Genomic DNA, 1,957 nt, shown 5'->3' with positions numbered 1-1,957 from the left:
CAAAACAATCTTTTAAAAGAGTGGTTTTTATTATTTATGTGTGTTTTCTTTGGGGAAAACAGAACAAGAGACTGAAAGTCTATGACTTAAGTAATAATGACTCTGATTATTGTTAATTTGTGTAATCTCCACTTTTCTCTAATAGGAAAAAGGCTTTATATAGACAGCAAATTGCTGTAAATAGTAGGCAAGTGTTTTAGATTCCAATCATACACTTTGTCCATCTCTTGTACGCAGTCCTCAGTCCCAAGGCAGGCAGACAGACATTCTTTTGCTGCATTCCTTCCTACTGATAGGTGACATTATAATGCAGATTGGCTTTCATTTCTTTCAAACACCCTCAAATCCCACAGGGCAGAACAAAATTCTCAGTGGTCATTATTATTCTTGCTTTACAAGGACTACCGTGCACATTCTCTCTTTAAAATGCCAATAAAAGGACAATACATAAACATCAGAGTGATTAAATGTTTTATATTTTAGTAATTCACATTCCTTTCTCCTTTCTTGGGAACAGAATATGGCTGTTGTTTCCTCAGAACCTGGATTGCTATTGTTCCATCACTCATACTCCTGTAGAAATGGTCCAAAATTTTGAGCGTGTGCACGAGTATTTGCAAGTGTCTTTATTAAAGCCATGCCCGAAGCAGCTTCTCTTCTGTTCAGATAAAGAATTCCTGCTAACTGGTTCATTTTGTGACCCATTGAGTTTATCCAGAACTATCTTAATAACCACAGGTTTGGAATTATCTACTGGAGCCTGATAGGGTCATCAGGGGCTACTAACTGAAGATGGTGACTCCCCATCTCCTATAATTTTTCAGTAAGATTTTTCTTTGAAATGATTCTTGAGAAACTAAATAGGGCAAAATATTTTGAAACACATGAAATATGTTTCTTTAGAAAATAATGAAGGGATTGTGTAACCCTGCTTAGGATTGTAGACTTATTGTTTTCAACAGTAAAAGGAGACAATCATTTGACAATATAATAAGAGTAAAAATGATATTTGTGGTTGTTGTGAAGGGTGATATTTCTCTTTTATCATTTGTATCTTTATCATTTCTATATAGGAAGGCTACTGATTTTTTGGAGTTGAACATGTATCCTGCCACATTACTGAAGGTATTTTTCAGCTGTAGAAGTTCCCTGGTAGCAGTCATGAGTATGCTCAGGCTACAGAAGAGGCTTGCCTCTAGCGTCCTGCGCTGTGGTAAAAAGAAGGTCTGGTTGGACCCCAACGAGACTAATGAAATCGCCAATGCCAACTCCTGTCAGCAGATCTGGAAGCTGATCAAAGATGGGCTGATCATCCGGAAGCCTGTGACTGTCCATTCCCGGGCTCGCTGCCAGAAAAACACTTTGGCTCGATGGAAGGGCAGGCATATGGGCATAGGAAAGCGGAAGGGTACTGCCAATGCCCGAATGCCCGAGAAGGTGACCTGGATGAGAAGAATGCGGATCCTGCGCTGGCTCCTCAGGAGATACCGTGAATCCAAGAAGATTGACCGCCATGTGTATCACAGCCTTTACCTGAAGGTCAAAGGGAATGTCTTCAAAAACAAGCGGATTCTCATGGAGCACATCCACAAGCTGAAGGCAGACAAGGCCCGTAAGAAGCTCCTGGCTGACCAGGCTGAGGCTCGCAGGTCTAAGACTAAGGAAGCAAGAAAGCGCCGGGAGGAGCGCCTCCAGGCCAAGAAGGAGGAGATCATCAAGACTCTGTCCAAGGAGGAAGAGACCAAGAAATAGAGCTTCCCTAGAGTCTGTACATAGTGGGCTGACTGTGACCTCAGGTGGATCAGTCATTAAAATAAAACAACCCTTTGTCTGGTAAAAAAAAAAAAAAAAGTTCCCTGGTAGAGTTTTTGGGGTCACTTGTGTATACTATCTTATAATCTGCAAATAAAGGAAGTTTGACTTCTTCCTTTCCAATCTGGATCCCTTTGATCTTCTT

The 1,957-nt window shown here is 40.9% G+C and overlaps 1 protein-coding gene across 1 annotated transcript; it reads left to right on the top strand.

Annotated features, from left to right (window-relative positions):
- The first annotated feature begins 1,161 nt into the window (after positions 1-1,161).
- Positions 1,162-1,752, top strand: LOC130882940 (60S ribosomal protein L19-like). The gene has a single exon (XM_057783066.1). It carries the CDS (start codon positions 1,162-1,164, stop codon positions 1,750-1,752), a length of 591 nt encoding a protein of 196 aa, XP_057639049.1.
- The last annotated feature ends 205 nt before the right edge of the window (positions 1,753-1,957 follow it).

Source organism: Chionomys nivalis, chromosome 10, assembly GCF_950005125.1.
Source record: "Chionomys nivalis chromosome 10, mChiNiv1.1, whole genome shotgun sequence".
NCBI lineage: Eukaryota > Metazoa > Chordata > Mammalia > Rodentia > Cricetidae > Chionomys > Chionomys nivalis.
The sequence above is the reverse complement of the archived record's forward strand: the minus strand, read 5'-3'. Positions and strand labels throughout refer to the sequence as shown.